Source organism: Hypomesus transpacificus, chromosome 21 (assembly GCF_021917145.1).
Source record: "Hypomesus transpacificus isolate Combined female chromosome 21, fHypTra1, whole genome shotgun sequence".
NCBI lineage: Eukaryota > Metazoa > Chordata > Actinopteri > Osmeriformes > Osmeridae > Hypomesus > Hypomesus transpacificus.
In genome coordinates, this window is record NC_061080.1 from 1,745,081 (window position 1) to 1,766,366 (window position 21,286).

Here is a 21,286-nt window from a genome sequence, read left to right on the forward strand (position 1 = left end):
AACCTAACATGGCCTTAAGGCATAATACAGATAAGACTATTGTAACAATAATGTCTAGTCCATTTATTTATATTGTAAAATACACATCTTCATTTTGTCACTCAATAATGGTAAAGACCACGAAACAGACAGAAGTCGAGCACGAGTATTTATTCTGATAGAAAATAGGTACTTATTTATTCACCAATTATGTCAAGCAAGGATCAAAGATTAAAGAGTGTACTACCCACCACCTCAGTTATCATGGCAACATCTATGAATACAAAACCTAAACAAATGAGCTCCCTGTATCGTTTTAAATGATCCCCACCATTTTGAATGATTTATAAGTGTTAAGGCTAAATAGTTTCAGTAGTCAGACCATTACACAGTAAAGTGCTGTCACAAGTTCTCAAACAGTATATCTATGCGACTTCTTGAGAGAAGTGGAGAACAGTTTTGGCTCAACAATGAGGTATTGTGCATGCTGAAACCTAACAGAGGGAAAATGCTAACATGCAATATCATTTCATTTTAAATAAGCCATAGGCTACTGCTTTAGACTAGTACCTCAATTACCCTCAAAAAGCCCACAATGATATGAAAAACATGCCCAATCCTTATTTTAGATGTCATAATGTACAGGACTAGAAACAGCAAGAGAATATATGAAATGAAATTTGTCGTTTTCTAAAATTAATCTCTTATATTGAAGCAACATAGTAGAAAAATAGTTCTAGAAAAAAGTTCAACGTTAGGAAAGCCTCTTTAGAAAAAGATGCACATTCGAAAACATCATTTGGCCCAGCGTATCGAGTTTCATATAGTATTGCTTTAGAATCGGAGGATTATGCCAATCAGGTCCAGTATGAGCTAAATGAAATATTTCTGTGGAACCTGAAATAACCAACATCTCTTTCTGGACTTTGAGTCGATTTTGTACGTTTGGGTTTGTTGTCCATCACCGTTCACTCCGGCGTGGGCTCGGACGCCTCACTCTGGAGCTCTGACTCCTCGTCACTTTCCAGGCCTGAGCGGTTGATAACTCGGCGCATGTTGAAAGGCACGTCTCCCCGCCTGAATGACATGGTGATAGAAAGAAAAAAAGTCAAAATACTACAAATTTCACGCCCAGTCATGTTGTAGGGATCAAGAAGGATTGCTTGCTTGGGGGGGAGCCCTTTACAGAGTCACTGTCATCCTCAGAACCATTGTCGCCAACAAGACTATAAAAAGACTAACTGCTGATCAATCCCTCTACAGCATGACCTGTAGGGGTGAGAGAAAGAGAGGGTCAAACCATCCAACGTACCTGAGCTTGCTCTTCAAGGTGCTGACCTCTCGGTTCATGGAGTCTGCAGTCTCTGTGACGTCCTCCAGCTCTCTCTGCATCTTCCTGCGGGAGGCATTGGCCCGGGTCACTTCCTCCTCAGATTCCTCCAGCTGCCTCTTCAACTGACGCATACGGATGTTCAGTTTCTCCGCCTGTGAAGCGTGGATGGAAAGCCAGTCAGCGGTTATGTCAACACAACGAAGCCATACCATGCTATTCTTCGCCTATTCTCGACAAATACTATAAAAAAATAAAATAAAAAAAGAAGCAGAATGCAGTTGAACTATATTGGGCGTTGAGGCCCACCTGGTCTTTGTGTTGGTCGCTGTTGCGTCTCTCGTCATCCACCTGCAGCAGGACCTCCTTCAGCTTCTTCTCCGTGCGCCTGGTCTGTCTTGTGGCCTGCTGTCGTTCCCTGATAAGGTGGTGAGCAGAAGGTTAAGTCCCGCCCAGACCGTTTCTGACCAGCATAACGTTCATGTATGGGATGTGGTGTTGTCATTAAACATTTACAAAACATCCTCAAGCTAATAAAACAAGTGGAAGACATTTTAAAAAGCAAACCCATTTTAAAAAAAACGACCATGACTTAACGAGGGCTCGCAAAAAATTGACGCATCCACACCTTGCAGCAAACGAGTGACGCCAAGACAAAAGACGCACAAGCAAGATGCCCAAACTGTGAGGGGTTCCTACTTTGTCTCGATGTCCAACTGCTCCTCCAGCTGGCCGATCTTGGCCTCCATGGCGGCAATGGAGGACTTGTACTTGCTCTTGATGGTGCTCTCCAGCTCCTGCAGCTTCAGCTTCATCTCCTTGTTCTGGCGCTCCAGCTGGGAGCGGGTGCCCTCCAGGTTCTGACTGGTAGTGCGCTCCGCCGCCAGCTCTGCCGTGACCTGGTCGCACTGTTGCAGAGAAGAAAAAAAGATTAAACATTTACAGCGAAGATTGATATTCAACACAGTAACAAGCCTGTGATGACATGGAAGCCCAGCACATTGAGCTTCTTCCTATGATGCAGAACTATGGTCCGTCTTCATTTTCTAGGTGTGCAATTGTTAAAATTGTGTTACGATACATAACAGAACCGACCACCCAACCAACCCAGGAACACGTTACCTGCAGGGTGCTCCTCCTCAAGCGGTCGTTGACCATGTCGGTGTTGAGGTGCTCCTCCTCCAGATCCTCCTCCAGCTGGGCGATACGAGCCTCCAGCTTCCTCTTCTCGTCCGCAATCAGGGAGCTGGGAGAGCGAGGGGCAAGACGCGTTTAGTCAAGGCCCAAAATCAACAGCCTTATTATCCATCCCTGTGGATTTCAGTCTTATTTTTATTTTATGTATTTTTTTTGGGGGGGGGGGGGGGGCGTGTGGGATTGTTACTTCTTGGAGGCATGGCTGTTGATTTCGTCCTGCAGCTCGTCTCTCTCCATCTGGGCCTGTCTCTTCATCCTTTCTGATGTGGCCAGGTCCTGTTGGGGGAGGGAGGGGGGCGCGGGCGAGGAGAGGCATGAAACGCACACACCGAAAACGTGAAACGTAGGCGAGACGGGCAGATGTGGCGTTTATGGTTTCACAGAGGCAGGCGGGTGAATCGTACCTCGTGGAGCTGCATGGCGTCAGCCTCCATGGACTTGACCTTCTTCTCGTTATCCTTGGCCTCGTTAAGGGCCTCCTCCCTCGACAGACGCAACTCTTCCAGCTCCCTCATCAGATCCTTCATGTGGGCCTGGGGGGGGGGGGGGGGAGGGGTGTGTCTTAAGTTAGCCTACATACTATAAATTAACAGTTGTATTTCGACAGGAAAAAGGAAATGCAACACGGTGGTCCGTTTGGTTGGGGTTTGTAAAGAATGCACCCCCCCCCCCTCCGATTGTAAATGTGTGTTAATAGCGAGTATGTGTGTCATATCAAAATGTACATTACCTGATGTTTCTTGAGCTGTTTGAGCGCTTCGTCACGACCCTTATTAGCCATGTCTATCTGAGCTTCCAGCTCTGCCAAGTCCAGCTCCAGCTTCTTCTTAGACGACAGGGCCAGACTCCGCTGTCTGCGCTCATCCTCCAACTCCACCTCCATCTCTCGCACCTGGAGAGCAAGACGTTTAGAGATTCAAGGAAGCTCCCAAATGGCATTGTGTATCGTGTAGAGGGCGGATTCCTCTTTGGAGCAATAGATGGGTCCTTCCTTCCTGCCTTTTAGGCAGATGGAAGTCTGCCGTACCTGCTTGACCAGCTGCTTCCTCTTCTCCTCTCCCTGCTCGTCCCGGGCCTGCAGGTCCCTGTCGAACTGGGCCTTCATGGCCTGCATGTTGACCTCCAGACGTAGCTTGGCGTCCTCCGTGGCCTGCAGCTCGTCCTCCAGCTCCTCCAGCTGAACGCGCATCTCCTCCAGCTGCTGGTCCATCCCTCGCTTCGACTTCTCCAGCTCGTGGACCTGTCGAGAGAAGAAATGTGATTCGTCATGCCCATTTCCAAACTCCTTTCATTCCACAAGGGAACGTTATGTGGAAAGCCATCCCCCTGATTAGTCCCTTTAGGAACACGGTGATCTTACGTTCTTGCCGACATCGTCCTTGGAGGAGACGAGATCTTCCATCTCGGCCTTGAGAAGCTTGTTTGCGCGGTCGAGATCGGCCTTCATGTCAGTCATGGTCTCCAGCTCGCGGGCTAGAGTCAGGGCCCGGGTGTCTTTTTCCCTAGCCTCGGCTTCCGCCCTGTCGCGCTCCTCAGCGTACTTGGTGGAGATGGTCTTCTCCTCAGCCAGCATCTACATAGGGAAAAGCACCGGGTAATTACCATTGCACCGATATTCGTTTTGTAATCAAGACAACAGAAACAAGAACCAATAGCTTTTTTTTTTCCCCCCATTGAATTTTCATTCAGTTTGCCATGGAAACGCCCTCTCCTTTACCTGGTCGAACTTCTTCTGCTTCTTCTCCAGGTTGTTGACGATCTGCCTGAGGTGGTCGTGGTCCACCATCATGTCGTCCAGCTCCTGCTGCAGACGGGTCTTGGTCTTGTCCAGCTTGTCGAAGGCGGCGCTCTTCTCCTCCAGCTGCTGCAGCATCCCCTCCATCTCCCTCTGCAGCTTCTTCTTGCTCTCCTCCGCCCCCTCCAGGGACAAAGCCTCATGATCCACCTTCTTCTTCATATCAGTCAGCTAACGGTATTTTGGAAGGGGGAGGGGGGGGGATTGGGGTTCAAGGACAATGTTAGAAAAGGTACTGCAAGTGAAATAATGTTGTTATTTTACAGCACAATACTGAATTGGTATGTGATATATAGAAATGTTTATGCCCATACATACAGTATATCTAACACCAATAGTTCAGCCAGTGGTCCAACTATATTATTCCAATCTAACCCCAGTGGTATGTTTCACTATTGTTATAAATGGGGGATGTGTCACTGAGCACAGACAGTTAGGAGTCTTGGCATAGGAGCACCTACCTGAGCTTGGAGGGTGAAGACCTGCTTTTCCATGTTCCTCTTGGCCTCCTCCTCCTCCTCCAGCAGGTCCCTGAGGTTGTGCTGCTCGTCTTCCATCTGCCTCAGGCGGGTGGAGAAGGAGAGCTTCTGGCGGGTCTCCTCCTGGAGCAACTCCTGCAAGCGGCCAGAGGTGAGAGGTGGTTAGAAGCAAAAACATCATGTGGTCAGAGGTAGGTGTGTGTGTACTGACTTCAATGGCCATACCTGTACGTCCTGCAACTGAGACTCCACAGCGGAGCAGTCTTTGGAGGCCTTGATGGACTTGCTTTCAACCGCGCTCAACATGCTGTTGGAGTTGTCCAACTCCAGCTACACACGGAACAGAGAGCAAGGATGAGGACAACCAATCAACAATTCAGCCCACAAAATCATAAACGTTTAAAGTGGACTATAGCCAAGTTGTAAACCCTTAACACACGGAATGACGCAGTCTGGATGTACCTGAGGCAGAGGCAAAGCCATCGGTCCGTACCTGCATTTTTGTCACTTTCTCGGCCAGATCGTGTCTCTGTCGCTCCGCCTCGCCATGTTTGATCTGCAGCTCCTGCAGCTGGGTCTCTGCCTTCTTTTTGCGGTGCTCCAGCTCACCCTTACCCTGAAGCAGCGTCTGAACCTCGATGACCAGCTCGCTCTTCTCACTGTCCAGGGCCTGCTTGGCCTTGTCCACGGACGCCTTGTTCTGGAGGGAACAGGCGAAAATACCCAAGGTGAAGAGATTTTAAAAAATCATAATTAAAAGTGTGAAACTTTACACTCGACTGAATGTTGTCGTCCCTCTGTCGTCGTAAGTCTTTTCAGCACTTACCCTCTTGGCTTGCTCCAGTTGCTCGTTGAGCTCGTCGAAGGCCTGGTTGTGCTTGTGTCTCATTTCGGCCATCTGCTGCTCATGGAACTTGGCCTCGTCCTCCAGCGCCTTCTTCATTTGAGTCACCTCAGACTCGCGCTTGGTCCTGAAGTAGAGAATAAAATGAAAAAGAGGTAGAAACAGAGTTGAGAACAAGCACTTTCTACATCATGCAACAGCCCCCCCACCATCCTAACTTCTCACACACACACCACAGTAACTTCAGTGACAATGCTGCCATTCCAGTACCTGAGCTCATGCTGTGCGGCGGTAGAGTCCAGCGTGTCCTCCAGCTCAGTCTTGAGAGCTTCCAGCTCCTCGCCAAGGTCTCTGCGGTGTTTCTCAGCCTTGGTCCTGGCCGCCCTCTCCAGCTCCAGGTCCTCCTGCAGCTCCGAGATCTGGGCCTCCAGCTCGCGGATCTTCTTCTGAGCCTGGTTCTTGGCCGCAGACTCTTCCTCGATCCTGGAAGAGTTAGCGCCAAATGTATGAATATTACAACCTGGTTTGTCAAAACAAACCCATCTCGTCGAACACCATTATGAAGGTTAGAAGGAAACTATACTTTGAGCGTCACCCGTACGTCACCAATGTTTGAGGTATCCTACATCTTGACTCGGTTTACCTGGACAGTGCTTTGAGCAGCTCCTCTTCCTTCTTGGCCAGTTGGGCACGGAGCTCAGCGATTTGGGCCTGCAGGTCAGCCATCTGGTCGTTCAGGTCGGTGGAGTCTCCCTCCAGCTTACGCCTGTTCTTCTCCAGCTCTTGCCTCTGCTTCTCCTCCTTTCTCAGTCGGTCTGACGGAGGCGCAAACATCAACGTTAAAACGTGGCTCACAGCACTTGCGTCCACAGTGGTCGAAGTATAGGGATCGAACATGGGTTGATGAGAGTTGTTTGGTCAGGACCAGTACTGGTGGGCTCCAAGCAGTGGCCTACGTACCCTCCAATTCGGTGATCATGGCCTCGTGTTTGTTCTTGAGCTTCTGAAGGCTCTTGGACTTCTCCTCCTCCTCAGCCAGGTTGCTGGTTGACTCTGCGATTCTATCCTCCAGCAGCTTCTTCTCCTGTTCAACGTGACGTCGAGAACACAAGCATGAACTGAATATTCGATTCCAGCAAACGCACACACAACTGGTCCTTGGTGGATAGACTTATTGATGACCTTGGACTTGAACCAACTGACCTTGTTGAGTTTGTTGTTCTGGTCATCTAGAACCATCACATCCTCCTCGATCTTCTTCAGCTTGGCATCCGTGGTGACCTTCTCCAGCTGCAGCTTCTGCCTGGCCCCCTCCTCCTCATCCAGCTGCTGCTCTAGGTCCTGGAGAAAGAAAGGAACGTTCTGGGGTTAGATCTCGTCTTAGATGGAGGATCGAGGGAAGAACATAAATCATTCCTTCCCCTCCCCTCCCCCCCTCCCTCCCTTCCTTCCTTCCTTCCTTCCTTCCTTCCTTCCCCTTCCCCTTCCTTCCCTCCCTCCCTCCCCCCCCCCCCCCCCCCCCCCCCCCCCCCCTCCCAGCTGTGCTCCTCACTGTGATATTCTGCTGCATCTTCTTCCTCTCCGTCTGCAGCTGGGTGACCCGCTCCTCCTCTTCCTCCACGCGGGCCTCCAGGTCATGGAGGATGTCCTCCAGCTCCTGTTTGCGTGTGGCCAGACGCGAGCGCATCTCCTCGGCCTCGGCACACAGCTCAGTCTCGGCCTGGAGCTGCTCTTGCAGGGCCAGCTTCTCTGAATTCAGCTAGTGGGGGTTACGAAGCGAAAACTCAGTTAGTGGTTAGCCATCATGTTGGTATTTGGCCAGGGTGAAACATCTATGATTTTGCTAAAGTGGTTCGTCTGTACACATCCGTCCACAAATGCGCTGATTTGTATACTTGTCTTACCTGGCTCTGCTTGGTTTCAAACTCCCTGAGTATCTCCTCAGCCTGCAACTGTCTCTCCTTCACCTTCTCCAGCTCCTCCTCTTTGGCCAGCATCTCCTCTTCCTGCCTGGTGACCTGGAGCAGGGGCTTCACCTGGAGGAGGACGGGACAGGGAAAGAGTAAAAAAACGTGATCGGTTTGCTCTTTTCCTGGTCGGTTATGGCCCTGAACTACTCCGTATCAAGTGATTCCTAGTTCAAATGTAGAGGTTCCACAATATACACAACAGAAAGACCGGACCAGTTCCAATCTTTTTGGACTTCCCTACCTTTGTGAAGAGTCTCCACCACTGCCAGTTCCTGAGTTTGAGGTAGGCAACACAGTTCCTCTGGATCACCTTCATGGCAGTCAACTGCTGCTGCCTCTTAGCAAAGGCTCTGAAGAAAAAGGGTGATTGTGAATTTGACAAACGTTGGGAGTGGACCATAAAAAAGAAAAAAAACACCATAACCCAATGTTCTCAGATGTCAAGTCTCCATACTTGCGAGCGACGTATCCCCTGCACCAGGACTGGAAGCTAATGATGACATCGGTGATCTTCAGGTCCCTCTCCTCCTCCAGGTGAGCCAGGACTCCAGCCCTGAAGAAGACTTTACTCTGGCCGACCCTGAACAAGTTGGAATCCAACTCTAGAGCTTTGATCTGAGTAAGGATGAGACACACAAAAAGAAATGAGCCATAAAGTTTTATACAAAAGGAAATTTGGAAGAGATTGGTTGGTTTTCCATCTTTGATCCTACCATGAGCACACAAGCCTGCTTTCCATCCATGAAGCCCTTAGGAATGGCATTTGGAGTGAGGATCTCGTATCTGAAATGGACAAAAGTATCAAAAAGATGAATATTTAATATGACAATTCAGTCCAATCCAATAAAGTGAATCAAAATCAAGTCAAATTAGAGTTAAGTCACCTTTGTCTGAACTCCTGGAAGACGACCCGGTTGGGGAAGCCCTGTCTGCAGATGCGGATCCCCTCCAGAACCCCGTTACACCTCAGCTGGTCCAGGACCAGGTGGGGCTCCAGCTTCCCAGCCTGGGTGGAGGAGAAAAACAACGTCACTGAACAAATACTGCATCAAGATACGCAGAGGCTACAGTATGTAGGGCAAAAGCTATCTAGATCAAGGCTATAACTAGATAACAAACGTTGCTCCAACAGCGACGGATGACCTACACCACGTACTTTCACTTCTCAACGGTGGTGCCGGCCTTACCTTTTTCTCGTGGTTAGGGATGATGCAACGGACAAAGTTGGGGTTGGTGTTCCTGAGGGTGGTCATGAGGTTGGACAGCTGTTCCTTGTACAGCTGGCCCACCGTGCGGAACATGCCCTTCTTGGTCTTGAAGGCCCCGTGCAGGGAGTCAGCCATACCCGCCACCTTATCCAGACCTACAATACGGTCCACTGAGGAGAAGACACAAGTCCATGATGAGCTCCTGACATGAAAATCATTAGGGCTGCATTCGTAGCTGTCCACGATGATTCCAGGCCAATGCAGTTGCACTGACCTAGCATTAGGTGGCCTCACACCGCAGCCCCAATGCCTTTTATAAGCAACCGTAGCAACGCATACTCTGCGTCTCTATCCAGTACTTACTATCTCTCCAGAGATCGGACACAATCTTGTCTGAAGACTGGTTGAGCAGAGTGGCCACGTTGTCGTTCAGGGGGTCCATGTTCTTCATCAGCCACTCGTCTGCCTTGTAGTCCACCTGAGAAAAATGGCACCAAACAATGACATCAAAACAGTTTTTGAACCAAATGTAGGTCAAGGTGGACAACACGCATTCCTTAAGCAGGGGCTTACCTTGCCAGCGTAGTGCATGATGCAGAAGTCAGCGTCATCCTTGAGTTTCTTGGGCTTGAAGAACTTGGGGTTGTTTCCCAGCTCCAGCGCCACCTTCTCAACAAAGCTCTTGTCCGTGGCCTTGGGAAACCAGCACTCCTCATCCAGCAGGGCCAGCACTCCAGGAGGACCCGCCTGGAGAGAGAAGAAAAGAATTAGGAAAAATAATAGCAACCGCGTTATGACTCCTTTCAGATGGTACGTCATTTTACATTTGATATCAGAACGGTTGGAAGGACTTATACATGTTTCTCGATGAGGTCGATGCAGGGTTGCAGGTCCAGGCCGAAGTCGATGAAGCTCCACTCGATGCCCTCCCTCTGGTACTCCTCCTGCTCCAGGATGAACATGGTGTGGTTGAACAGCTGCTGGAGCTTCTCGTTGGTGTAGTTGATGCACAGCTGCTCAAACGAGTTCAGCTGTAGAGGAGAGAAGGTGTACCCAGAGAGAAACGTCATTGGGGGGGTAGACAATCGCATGCATATCAGAAAAGGCTTGAAAAACCCCCAGTGACAACTCATGTTTCTATGTGGTTACAAAAAAATAATAATAATCTGTATTCCCTACCTCAAAGATCTCGAAGCCAGCGATATCCAGGATGCCAATGAAGGAGGCCCCTTGTCTCTTGGTCTTGTCCAGAGCCTTGTTGATCCTCAAGACTAGCCAGCGGAACATCCTCTCGTAGGAAGCCTTTGCCAGGGCCTCCACTGCGAACTCCGCCTGCTCCTGGGTCTGGGCCTTCTGGACGTAGTCTCGACCCACCTTGATTCGGGGGGACAGGATGGCCCGGGAGAAGTCTGTCACGTTTATTCCCAGCAGGTGGCACACTTTCTGGGCAGCTGATGGGAGGGAAGGGAGAGGGTCAAGTTGGTGAACCAACGCAAGCTGAGGCATGAGAGTTTAGCTGTTGCACAGATGTGTGCGTGTCTGCTGGGAGTGCATTACCAGTGTCATCTGGCATGGAGGCCTGGTCAGAGTTCCGCTCTTTTTTGAAGCTCATGTTCCCCAACTGCAGCACAGCAGACACCACCTTGAACAGACCTAACAGAGAAACAGGCTTTACACGGTTCAACTCATCCAATTATTCATTTCACCAATAAGAACATAGAAGGAACTAGTGGGTGTGGTCTTGGGTGACACTGCCATACCTGTGGACTCCTCTTCGGGGATGCTCATGATCTTAAAGGCTTCCATGGTCTCCAGAAAGAGGTCGCGGTCCTGCTGACCAGGGATGGTCACGTTCCCGTTGGACAGGAAGCGGTACTTTTTGTAGTCCTCAAGACATAGCTCGGCTAAGTGAGAGAAGGAGACGGACAATCTAAACCCCCGTTTCTACAGAAATGACTGGATGTCATTTGAGAAGCTCCTTTCCCAAACCCAAGAAAATGCAGACGCCATATTTGGGAGTTGTTTTCTTACTGCGTAGTTTATCTCCAGCTCCAGTCAGCATGTAATAGAAGATATGGAAGGCCCTTTCCTCTTTCGCTTGTCTTATGGCTCGGGATTTCTCCAGTAGGTCTGTCAACATGACGGTCAAGGAAATAACAGGAACAAACAATCATAGAAAGTCCCCCAGCAGGATGTTTCAAGAAACCCCTGGAAGGATTCCAAGAGCCATTAGGCTGTTTAAGGATACAGGTTTCAATATTAGCCCCCACGATGTAGCCGTTGACATCAAAGTTGATCCTAATGAATTTCCCCTATGAGAGGAAACAGAGGGAGGTCACATCAAACTATTTTTAACTCCAAGAACATTCGAGGTGCATTTGGGGGAAAAAAAACATTGAGCGTTCTTACAAATCGTGAGGAGTTGTCGTTCTTGACAGTTTTGGCGTTGCCAAAGGCCTCAAGGATGGGGTTAGCCTGGAGCAGCTGTTTCTCCAGTTCCCCCTAAAGATGAAACAGTCAAGGGACAACCCAACATGGGCAATTTAACCAGATAATCACCATCACTTGGCAAAAGGTTAGGCTATTCTTTTTCCTTCAGAACCTTTTTTCGTGCCAGGCGACATAACATGAGCAAGCGTTAGTCCCACAGCATGTTAGACGATGCATACACAACCATGAGACTTGCTGTTGTTTAGTTTCCAGGACTACTGTCAAGGAAGTTAAATTTAATTCACACTACGTACAAAAATAAATCACAAAATTACTATTGAACGGGAAGAGGGTGGGAGTCGGAAATGATAACCTCTAAAAGAAAGCAAACATTTAATCAGTCCCTCGCAAGTACGGACTCAAACCGTTAAATCCCTCACATTCCGACACACCAAATGCAGCATCCAGGTTCAAACAGGCCCACTCAGGCTCCTTCACAGCCCACCCCCAACCCACTCCCTCCTCCACCTCCGCCAACCCAAGCAGGCACATACAAGGGCACACAAAATATATTAAAGCACATTCAGATTCCCACAAGAGCAAAAAACAGACATGCAAATGAAGATGACAACAAAAACGGGTTTCTAAAGTACATAACTGAGGGGAGTGACACACACACACCAGGTTAACAACAAGAGTCAACAGTGAGTTTCAGAAATGGGGGGGGATGTGGGTTTTTCACTAGCTGACACTGAATACAACGACAAAAGGCTAGTGGGCCATAATTCTTTCTTCTTATAGAAAGAAGGTCTTCCTTAGTTTAAGAAGAAGAAAAATTAAGCATGGTGTTCTTAGATTACGCCGGAGTCATTTGAGCCCGGTTGAGCGCCAGGGAAATAAGAGGGTTGCTGTTAGTAAAAACACATTGACGGGCACTAGAGCGGGAGGAAGAGAGAGAGAGGGATGAACTCACATGTGACAGTACTGCATTGGCCTGATGGGAGAGAGACAGACAGACAAAGATCTTCAACACGTGGGATGGTGACCGAATGTTGTGTGTAGAATGTGATGGGTACAAAACGACACGTCTTTCTAACAGTCACAACAAACAGTCCCTCACAAACAGTCACACACACGCATTAGCTATCTGCCCCGATGTTGGCCTATGCGAGTAGGCGAGGCCAACATGTTCAGGCCTGAAAGAGGAATGTTAGGAATACACTACAACTTCTGTCTCGGAGAGTCCACAAATGAACGAGTGAGCATGGGGCCAGGTACAAGCAGAATGGGGAGAGGAGAAGGAGGGGGGGGGGGGGGGGAGAAGAGACAGGAGGGGTGGAAAGTGGGAGCAAAACGAGAGAGAGAGAGAGAGAGAGAGAGAGAGACAGTAGCGGTTCTGACCTGTTCTTTCTTGGATTTGAAGGACGAGGCAACATTGGCCAAATACTGAATGACTTTCTTGGTGTTCTCCGTTTTACCCGCTCCTGACTCCCCTCTGAGGATAAAGACAGATTAGTTAGCGACCTAAATATGTGACCTAAACAGGTTGAGAAGTAGAAGACTGTAATAATATTATTTCGGAGAGAAATGACCCACGTGCAAAGGATGGACTGGTCTTCACGATCTGGAAGGAAACAGAAAAAAAGCGTACTGAAACATTGGAAAACATCCCTTGTTGGCGCATCAGAATAAATAACAGAGGGGAAGGCTGGCCAATCTGTAACATGGCCCTGTGCTTCTGTGACTACCCAATGCGTGTCTCTCCCTCACCCTGCATCATGCTCCTGTAGGCCGTGTCTGTGATGGCATAGATGTGGGGGGGCATCTCGTGCCTCTTCTTGCCCCTGTACATGTCCACTATGTCCTCTGAGTAGATGGGCAGGTTTTTGTAGGGGTTGATGACCACACAAAAGAGACCAGAGTATGTCTGGAAGAACACAGAAGATGGAAGGAGACTTTCAGGACGGCCAAGTCCAGGTATAGATGCACGGCATCTATCTAGGACGCGTCGCATTTTGCAAAATGGAACCAAATGACATGACGCATTTGCAGACACCTTGAGCATGCTAAGGCTAGGTTCACTTGCAACAGCTAAAATGGTAAAAAATTAGTGTATTTTATGGCCGCACACATGCTGTAGGTCAAATAGAATTCTCCTCTGAAGAAATGAGCCTGGCCTCATTTTCAAGCCGTGTGTGTGTGCAGGGGTGTGCATTCAAAACTCACGTAGATGAGTCCAGAGTAGTATCTCTCCTTCAGGTTGTGCAGCACCGACGCCTCGTTCAGGCAGGTGAGCTCGGCCATGTCCTCCACCTTGTTGAACTTGGGCGGGTTCATCTTCTGGATGTCGTCCTTGTTGACCTTCACTTTCCTCCCGTTGTCGGACAGCTCCACCACACACTCGTCGCCCTGCTCCTCTTTAATGGAGCCCGGCTCGAAGCCCAGCTTCTCGGAGGGGATCCACACCAGCTTCTTGGTGGCCCAGTCCGCCTGGGCCATGGGGTTTCCCACCGGGCCGCGGTCCCCGTACAGGAACTTGTCTGCTTCCGACATGGTGGCTGCTGGAGAGAAGATGGCTGCCGTCAACAATGAAAGAAACCACCTATGGGCTTTCACAGTGGTTTCATGTTTGAGATGTTTCCCTGCTCCAACACACCTGATTCAAATGAAGGGTCATAAGCAGGCTTCTGCAGAGCTGGATAACGAGCCATTCATTTGAATCAGGTGTGTTGGAGCAGGGAAACACGAAAAACATCTATCGAGCATTATCATGCTTCTTTACGAAGGTCACCTGCCTTCTCTTTTCAAAACACGAGTTTGGGCATTATATGGAAATTCAACACTGCAGAGGCTTCCTCTAACATTGATACCCATGACCGTCCACTGTATATTAAATCTACCGATTAGTTGTTTTCATCTAGTGATCTATTGTCCCTGGACGGCTTGTTCCTTTCAGGTCACATGATGATTGTGGAAACACTCAACATGTGCTTGTGTCATTGAGGTCAGCAGTACTGCTCAAACATGTGACCAGTGTTCTGAAGATGTGTGCCCTACAATGCATCATATTGAGCTTGCGCTCCCTGTCATTTCATGAGCCAGGGGGTCAATTTCAAACACAAAGACATGTATGATCCGTTCAAGCTTGGAGGCTAAAGAAAGGGTAGAGTTGTAACTTCATTACTTGAGGAGCTGGGACTTCCATAGGAAGAAAATGTCAGCATACAGACAGAGACTGAACAATTATCATCCAAATGAGATCAGGCATATCAGCAAACTGAAACGAGTTCATGACAAAATATAAACCACCATCTAGCTCGATACTTAACGGCGACAGCACGCAACAGTTAGATCCTCAAACCACCACCATAACAGACACACAATCTCAGACAATCTGCCTAAACAGCTGACCATGCCTCCAAGTCCCTTTTTCTACACGTACACCTTTCTCTCCCTCCCTCCATACATGCAATCTACCCTACAGCCTATCATACAGGACCACATTCCGTCCTCACCCAATCATTACAATGGGAATTCCACAAATTCCCAAATCACTCTTCCTGTCCTATTATCCCCATGTCGTCTTGACTTTAGATCTTTTCATTTCCCAACCAACCCAGGACTGTCTGGTTAAAACTCTGTCAATTACTCCTCGTAAATGGCAAGTCAGACTGTCCAGACGAACAACGACAACACTTTGTGGTGCTTCGGGGATAAGGGTTAAGGTGAAGACAGGCTGTGTGTGTGTGCGTCTTACAGGTTGTGTACGTGTGTTCTCTGAAGGGGAACCGCGAGAGGGGGAGGAATGTTAGGGGCAAGTTTAGACAGAGAGAGAAATTTCATTATCCACCACTCCCTCTGCGAAGATGCGACTGCCTCTTTAAAAATACCCTCACCGTCTTGTGCTTGTGTCGTACATGCACATCTTAATCTAATCCTTTTAACTTTCGCTCTTCGACGGGCTATTCTGGATCGTTCTATTCCCCCGTGGTCAAACCTCAAAACAGTGTCTTGAATTGCATAAACGCGCCGTATGAACGTAGTAGTATAAATGTTAAAATCTGACTTCAACATCCAGATGAGAGATTTTTTCCCCCCCTTCGTTCGTGGACTATACCCTAAACTGTCAGGTCACATCAATCTCCTCATTACTCTGACCCTAACCCATGGATAACCTGTGTAGGGCGGCCCTATCACAGACCTGGATGGTACTGTATAGGCCCTCTGATAAAGCCATCTGGAAAGAAGTGCGTTTGTGGCGTATCACTACATCTCCCCATCATCCTCCCCTGGAGTGTGTGTGAAAGCAAGTGGAGGTATGAGACGGGGAGAGAGCGTGTGTGTGTGTGTGTGTTTGAGAGGGAGAGAGGGATAAAGAGATGAAGTCCAGGAGGTGTCATCTGTGTCTCTCTCTAAGTTCATTATGTGCTCAGACTCTGCTCTTCTGAGTAGAGGGGGGCCAGAGTAGGGTGGGTGGACGACAACCGCGCCCGCCTCCCCCTCCCCCACCACGCTGTTGACTTAAGTGTGCCAGGACAAACAGCCTGGGCATGGGACTAGCCTAGCATAGGACTGACCGTTCCCACCCCTTGAACAAAGTGAGAAAGTAAGCCTAATCTAAAGACGAGGAGCACTTAAGGCAACAACAAGAAATCAGCTGTTATGAAACAGCCTTGCGTACAGGGCATCGGCTGGGCCATGCAAGTTGATCGCGCCCCCCCCCCCCCCCCCCCCCCATGAGTCTCATTGGAACCTCAGAGCTAGTCAAAATGACTCAATATTACAAACATGGCGTGACTGACTTCACATGAATGTGGGTTCTCATCTTGGGCCAACTTCCCCAGGATGTTGCATCGTAGCCTGGCGAGTTTTGACATCCCCCCCTTCCCTGATTTCCTATCTTGCGCAACTTCCGCCTTGAAGGACACTCGTAGCTATTCAGCACCCACCAGGGGGTAGATGTCACATACAGGTCGGACTGGTGTGAACAGGACAGGTGTTCATATTAAAGGTGACGCCAGATCCATGTCTCCCCGGGATCCCTCCTAGGGCCTCCATCTCCTCACCCACGTCCTTGGCCGCCAGTCAATCCCTGCTTTAGCTTTGATGCGACTGACTGCCATATCAACAAGCCGACACATGCCATATCGTCCAAGACCATCTGAGAGGAGCGCGAGTTTAACATGAGCCTTATGTTGGGTAAGCATCTTGCCACACCATGGGAGATAATTCTTGAAATGAACAAGACCTGGATTTGGTACAGAATAGTCAGAAATGAAGCCCTGCGGGCAGGTGTGGATGACATTTTTGTTTATGAGTAAATCGTCCCCTTGGGTGTGCCCAGCAAGAATAGGGGCGGGGAAAACGTCCATATGGATATGTATCTATCTAAGGTGAATCAGCATATTAGCTACAAATAACAAGGAAATAATTACAGGCTGTCCACTAAAAAGGAATTCCTCAAATTAACAGTACAATAATGTCCCTCAGGTCCATATATTTTAAAGTCACACCGTTGAAACGAGCAAGAAAAAACAGTTTTAAGTCAATTTAATTTACATTCTATGTCCTGAGGGAACTACATTGTTTGGTGGGTGCTCCTGCCAATCCTACTTGCTGCTATTGTCCGAGTTGTGTGTCCAATTGGCAATATACACTATACTTTACATACTTGATAAACGCCACTGAATAAAAATTCCAACGTGAATTGAGTGGCCTTAAATGTTGGGGCCTAATGAGATACGGGTCATCTACCTGTGTCACAGATATTAAGCTTACTACTGCATATGCCATCTCATCCAGGATTACCTGTAAGCTTGCCATATCCTCAAAACCTAACAAACAGCTTAAGTTTTAGAAGGAGATTGGGAAGGTGGCTTGAAAACAGATGTGTCCCCAAAACTGTAATAATAGAAAATATCACTATCGTTAATTCAATCAAATATTCACACAAACCTAGCCTTGTACTTGCCGGTAAACCACAAGGCTAATTAAATCAAGGCACAATGAAAAATTATGTCCTGTCTGTCGTTGGTCGTAGTGCGGTTGCTCGAGACTTTAGTGCGCACAAAAATATCTTCTCACACGGATTAGGGCCAGGCGGACCAAGGTACAACAACCCTTTAACAGAAATTTACCTGCCGCTCGGTTGGAGGCACTTCGGAATGAATTCGGCTGGTCTCTCGGTGTCCGTGACTGCAAAGATAGCAAGGACAATTGCTACGTGACACCAAACTCGCAAGTCACTGTGCCGAATCGTAACGGCCTATTTTACTTCCTTTCGTCTCTCCAGCTTTATCTCTCCAGCAACCTCGTTAGCTCAGTACCTCCTCTGTCATGCGGTCCAGCTGACCAGGCGTGGCTCAAGGATGGACAGGCTCTGTCTTTGATCCGCCCAGTTATATTATTCGCAGGTTCTTGCTCCGCCCTCTCCAGGTATACTTATCAACCTATCAGTGAATTTTTGAGTGGGTGGAGTTGTTTAGGATGTGGTGATATTACTTTTTTATGTTTCCTCCGTCATTCATATGGTTATATGGTTTTATGCAACATAATTCCCCTATTTAACATCTAATTGTAAACTACATGTATTAATTGTCTGTGCTAAGTTGGATAAACAGCGCACTCAGAAAGAAAGTATCAATTGAAAATCGGAAAGATGTAAAAACTCAAGAGGACGCATCTGGTCTGGGAGAGAATCGGGGGCATGTGTGTATGGAGGAATGTTAGTCCAGGTCTGTACCTGCAGTTTCCACTCCAAAGTACATGGCGGGGGAGATGGTGGAACAGGGAGTGGCACTACGGACCGATATGAGGAATAAACATAGCACAGGCTATAGGGAGAGTTAAAGCAATTAACCTCAACACAATGGCGTAATCTGTTAGCTCATGTGAATGGAACTACACAGCTGTACTTCCTCACACATTGCATGTTATCAGGAAGTAAACACAGATTAGTGCAGCATTTACTTTTAATAATTAGTAACCACCTCCATTTTTGCTGTCACAGTAAATGTTGAAAAAGATGGCCATGGTCACTCATGTCAGGTAAATACTTGATTGTTAACAAACTCACAATCAACAATAAATGCAAGAAAAAATATCAACAGTGTATAAACTGTGCCCCAGGCATAATTGAAGAACGGCAAAAACCGACTTGCACAAATCTCTCTCAGCCATGATATTAGCATTCCAACTATATAATTCTCCTCCCTTTCCGAACCAGGGTGCCATTTTAGGCCTTCTCTACCTTATACGGTCAAAGAGTGCCGAGGAACGAGTGAGGGAGAGAGAGAAAGAGTAAAGGAGGTGTGGTCCATTGCTTTGTTTTGAGCGTGGTGTAAAGTTACTTTTCCAACCCTGCTATTAACACACACACACACCCCAACAGCAGTCAGTCTGGCATCAAAGATGAGCAGATAGTAGAGAGGATGAGCGAGTCAGGACAGGACTTCTGAGGGACAGAGAGAGAGAGAGATGCAGCCGTGTCTAAGCTGTCTAGCCAGCGCCATCGTGCAAAATAAAAACTTGTCTCATATAAGATTCGTTTTATTTTTTGATTCACGCTTAAATGTTCCGTGTAGGTTTTCATGAACATAACTGGGGTGAAACGATTACCAACCATTAGCTGCAGCCATCCAGATACAAACCTACCAGACTGGTCCTACATCGAGACTAACATGTATGCACGAGGCCAGAGGAATGTCTTATAATAGTCACAACTTTCTCAACCCACCACACACACAATAACCTGTTTGTCAATACTGCTACAGGGCCAGGTTTGTTGTAACCTAGGTGATGTAACCTACTTCCTGATCTGCTGCTTCTGGACATGCATGCAACATGGCATGTCAGTGGCCGTAAACATACGATACAGAGATCACCCCTCTTCCAAACAGTAGAGAGACAAAGCAACTGGAATAAGAGAGAGAGAGAGAGAGAGGGAAGGGGGTTGTGGAACAGGGACAAGCATTTTGTGCTGACATTGCACAAGCTTTTATAAAAACGGGAATGAAAAGTCGTGTCAAGTCACGCAGGGCTGTGGAGAGTGTTGAACTTCCGTGAAGAGGAGACATTTGCAGAGACAGCAGCAAAGGCTGAGGGCCATAAGCTAGGGAGGGGCAAGGGTGTGAATATATTCATGCAGATCCACAGGTTACGTTGCAGATGATGCCCAAGCTTCTGGGCAAAGAAGATTGAAGAAAGCGATCGCACCCATGTTTGTTTCTATCTCCATGGGGTTTCCCACCTGCATTCCTCGTCAACATGTTCATCTGTCTGACATTGCATATCTGGGTGACCTGAAACTGTGAGTGACCTGTCACTGACAAGAGAATACATGGAGGGCTCCCTCTTGTGTGAAGAAATGGAAGCTACATGTAAAAAAAACTAAAAAACAGCCAGTCATTCTTATAGAAGTCAATTGAGTATTTCGCCCAGTGCCAGAAGCCTCCTCTTCAGTCTACTCTTTCTCCACCCTTGACAAATTCCCTCAGAACTCATACTTAACTTTATGCATCATGATAAGATGTCAGGAATAGCTTCTATCATCGTGGATAAAAACATCTGCTAAATGATTAAATGTATTAGTACATGGTAGGTTATCCAGGGGAAAAAAACGTTTCCATGTACAAGACTGAATCTCAACAGAGTTTTTCTCATTCGCGGGGAACACTTCCGAACCCGAGTACCAAAACACGACTGGGACTGGGAGATATTACAATGTTGTGATTCAGTAAAGTCGTCTTGAAAGTGGCACAGAGCGTCGAGGCTATTTTGAACTGAAATACCATAGCCTTGACTGTTACTGTCGCGCTGGGGCAGAGTGAGCAATAGGGAGTAAGGTTCACTCCACCCTTTAAGACAACAAACGCTGGCACCACAAAACACCTGTCTTCCTTCCTTCGGTTTTCTCCCCTCTGCAGAGCCCTTTGCCGACTCTTTCTTAATACCCTTCGACTTCTCACCTTTGAACATCTCTCTCGTCCTCCTCCCACTGTTGTCTCCTGAAACCCAGAGTGACTCGACCTTAGTCGTTGTCATAAATATGTGTCATGCACCACGCTTTGTCTGATGTGGCTGAACACGATACGAATCTCCCTCTTGACTCTCTTCTTTGGATTGAACCGAGGCCTAGCGTGTCAGATTCTCATCACGTCATCTCAACATTCTGGGAACACTCTTGGTCAAACCGGTTCTTCACAACAATGCTGCTCGGTATAAGTATAAACAGGTCAAGGACATTTGTCTTCATAACTAGACTTTGACTGACTTTTGGAGCACACCTGCACCACCACCACTGACAGCTTTGAAGACTCTGGGGTGCTTTGGGAATCCTATAGGTCAAGAGGTCATGGCTGCTGAACCCTGAGGTCACTGGCTACAGTTTGGACCGACAAACAAACAGTGTTTGGTTGCCCTCGCAACGGATAAGCTACACATTCTATAGCATTGAAAATAACTTTGCCCTTCAGAAAGCAAAGGGGACCTCCCTTGACAATATAAATAGGTATGGAGTTCCCCCCTCTGTGGACCACGGAGCAAAACTGTAAGATGAACTATCACACAAAACTGTGAGACATACTATATACAGTGGCTGTGACCGTGAGGCTGCTGCAGGCCAGGTGTGGGCTTGGAATCTGACTTCACTTCTTGAATTGAGCATGAACCATCCATACTGCTTTTAGCAGCAGGCTCTCAATATCACATTTCATACATTCTTTCATCAAAGGGGGTCTGTGTGTTCAACAGGTGTGGCAGGAAACCAGGGTTTTGAACGGGAGCACAAGGGGATGTGGAGCGGGTCGGAGAGAGGGAGATCACAGCCAGAGGGCTTTTGTAAAAGTATAAACTCAGGACTCGGGATTGGTACTTTCAACAACAACAAAGCTGATTTTACTCTGAACTTTACCATTCTCACCAAGGTCTTTCCTCATTCCTGTGTCAGCACAACCCAAGTAAGCCCACCAGGTTTCGAGACAGAAACATCGGTAGATGTGGGGTAGTAGAGTAAAACAATCCAGATCTGGACGGCACCCTGGATCAGAACAAAAAC

General features: G+C 47.9%; 1 protein-coding gene across 2 annotated transcripts; it reads right to left on the reverse strand.

Annotated features, from left to right (window-relative positions):
* Positions 1–135: 135 nt before the first annotated feature.
* Positions 136–17,617, reverse strand: LOC124483204 (myosin-9-like). Of its 2 annotated transcripts, none has more exons than XM_047043525.1 (41): positions 17,370–17,617; positions 13,459–13,790; positions 13,003–13,159; positions 12,829–12,856; positions 12,634–12,727; positions 12,206–12,226; positions 11,212–11,304; positions 11,051–11,114; positions 10,834–10,932; positions 10,563–10,706; positions 10,360–10,455; positions 9,982–10,253; positions 9,660–9,833; positions 9,376–9,549; positions 9,166–9,280; positions 8,782–8,972; positions 8,479–8,600; positions 8,308–8,377; positions 8,049–8,209; positions 7,836–7,944; positions 7,529–7,660; positions 7,177–7,383; positions 6,828–6,965; positions 6,585–6,708; positions 6,268–6,439; positions 5,895–6,107; positions 5,607–5,751; positions 5,274–5,480; positions 5,006–5,110; positions 4,763–4,915; positions 4,224–4,472; positions 3,867–4,079; positions 3,534–3,746; positions 3,237–3,398; positions 2,911–3,039; positions 2,694–2,782; positions 2,432–2,555; positions 2,009–2,217; positions 1,619–1,727; positions 1,292–1,464; positions 136–1,056 (listed from the first exon to the last, which is right to left on the reverse strand). In XM_047043525.1, the coding sequence occupies exons 2-41, from the start codon at positions 13,783–13,785 to the stop codon at positions 948–950; spliced, it is 5,886 nt and encodes a 1,961-aa protein (XP_046899481.1). In that variant the 5' UTR covers positions 13,786–13,790; positions 17,370–17,617; the 3' UTR covers positions 136–947. The 2 variants fall into 2 exon arrangements, with proteins under 2 accessions (XP_046899481.1, XP_046899480.1); XM_047043524.1 differs by having other exon boundaries at positions 13,459–13,793.
* Between the last annotated feature and the right edge of the window lie 3,669 nt (positions 17,618–21,286).